The sequence below is a fragment of the Lottia gigantea genome (assembly GCF_000327385.1).
Source record: "Lottia gigantea unplaced genomic scaffold LOTGIsca_13, whole genome shotgun sequence".
In the NCBI taxonomy this organism is placed as follows: Eukaryota; Metazoa; Mollusca; class Gastropoda; family Lottiidae; genus Lottia; species Lottia gigantea.
In genome coordinates this window covers 4,104,901-4,106,161 of record NW_008707425.1, presented here as the reverse complement: position 1 = coordinate 4,106,161, position 1,261 = coordinate 4,104,901, and the positions used below count along the sequence as shown (strand labels likewise).

At 38.9% G+C, this 1,261-nt stretch overlaps 1 protein-coding gene across 1 annotated transcript; it reads right to left on the bottom strand.

Moving 5' to 3' along the window:
* Nucleotides 1-396: 396 nt before the first annotated feature.
* Nucleotides 397-1,008, bottom strand: LOTGIDRAFT_157344 (hypothetical protein; the record flags this gene model as incomplete). The annotated part of the gene is made up of 1 exon (XM_009049096.1): nt 397-1,008. One exon carries the CDS (start codon nt 1,006-1,008, stop codon nt 397-399), a length of 612 nt encoding a protein of 203 aa, XP_009047344.1.
* Nucleotides 1,009-1,261: the final 253 nt, after the last annotated feature.

The window sequence follows — 1,261 nt, the reverse complement described above, 5'->3', positions numbered from 1 at the left end:
GTCTTAGCATGCTCTGCTCCGCATATCAAACATGCATGGTGATATTGACAATTTTGTTTGAAGCATGCCCCTTTATTGTTGTACTCAACACAACGCCCGAAATGTAAAACTGGACGATTAGTATGTGATGAGTGCTGACTAATGACAGGACTACCGGTACTCATAGAATTTGTCATATATAAAAGCCTCAGTTCATAATCTATATTAGCCCAAGAAGTGCTCAGATCACGAGCTCTTTTCATCCGAAATTTCTCGTCATACAATTTCCAACCAAGCCCTTTAGTTCTGAAAGCTCCTAACCTAATTGTCCGCATGTATCTCAAGAACTCTTGAAACCTTTGGGGGTGAACTGACGAGAAAATGCTCATATATATTATGAAGGCATCGGTCCACTTCTCAATTGTAATTAATTTTGTCACATTTTGTTTTTTTTGCAATGAGTTGACCCTCAGGAGAGATACTAAAAACCCTAGCATTGGAGTCATTTGATTTCAATAATGTGGATTGCTCAAGGTATTCACCACGAATAATTTTCTCTTTTATTGGCTGAGGAACATATGCACCAATCATATAATGAACACTTTCCAAAGATGAATGATGATAGGGGGAGATTGGATTACTAGTGCCCAAGTCTGAAACCATAGGTTGCTGACAATCTGTTTGCCCATAACAAAAATTATTAGACACAGTTGTCATAGGCATTGGCAACGAGCAAGGATCAATATTAATTTGATTACCTAATAATGAGTCATCGTGACCTGACAATCCATCGCCAGAGCCTTCTTTATTGGTTGCTCCTTCAGCCTCTTTTTGTTTCCCATCTTCAGCTGGTATCTGCTTTTTACGACCAGAATTGGTAGAGCTGATATTATAAGGACTTGTTGAGGGCCAAGTGGATGTTCGTAGGCTCGTAACCCTTCTGGTTCTACTATCTGAACGACCGGGAGCACAACCACCATTATCGTTCCCATTATTAATTACCACAGACTTTCTCTTGGATTTTCCCATGATGGTGCATGAAATTTAAGAAAAGAAAATTAACTGTGTTATGAAGGCCTAACAAGCGACTTGGAGTGGTCTTTCCTTTCTTCAGAGCAAGAAAGCCTACACTATTATTAGTGCAGTAGAACAACCTATACTATAGTCTGTGCTATAACTATCTTAGTTGCCTTTACTGCGGTAGCCTAGTGTTCTGACCAATCAAATTATAATATTATTCTATTTTTAGATTGAACCTGTCGACAGTGCAGTTAGTTAGTAG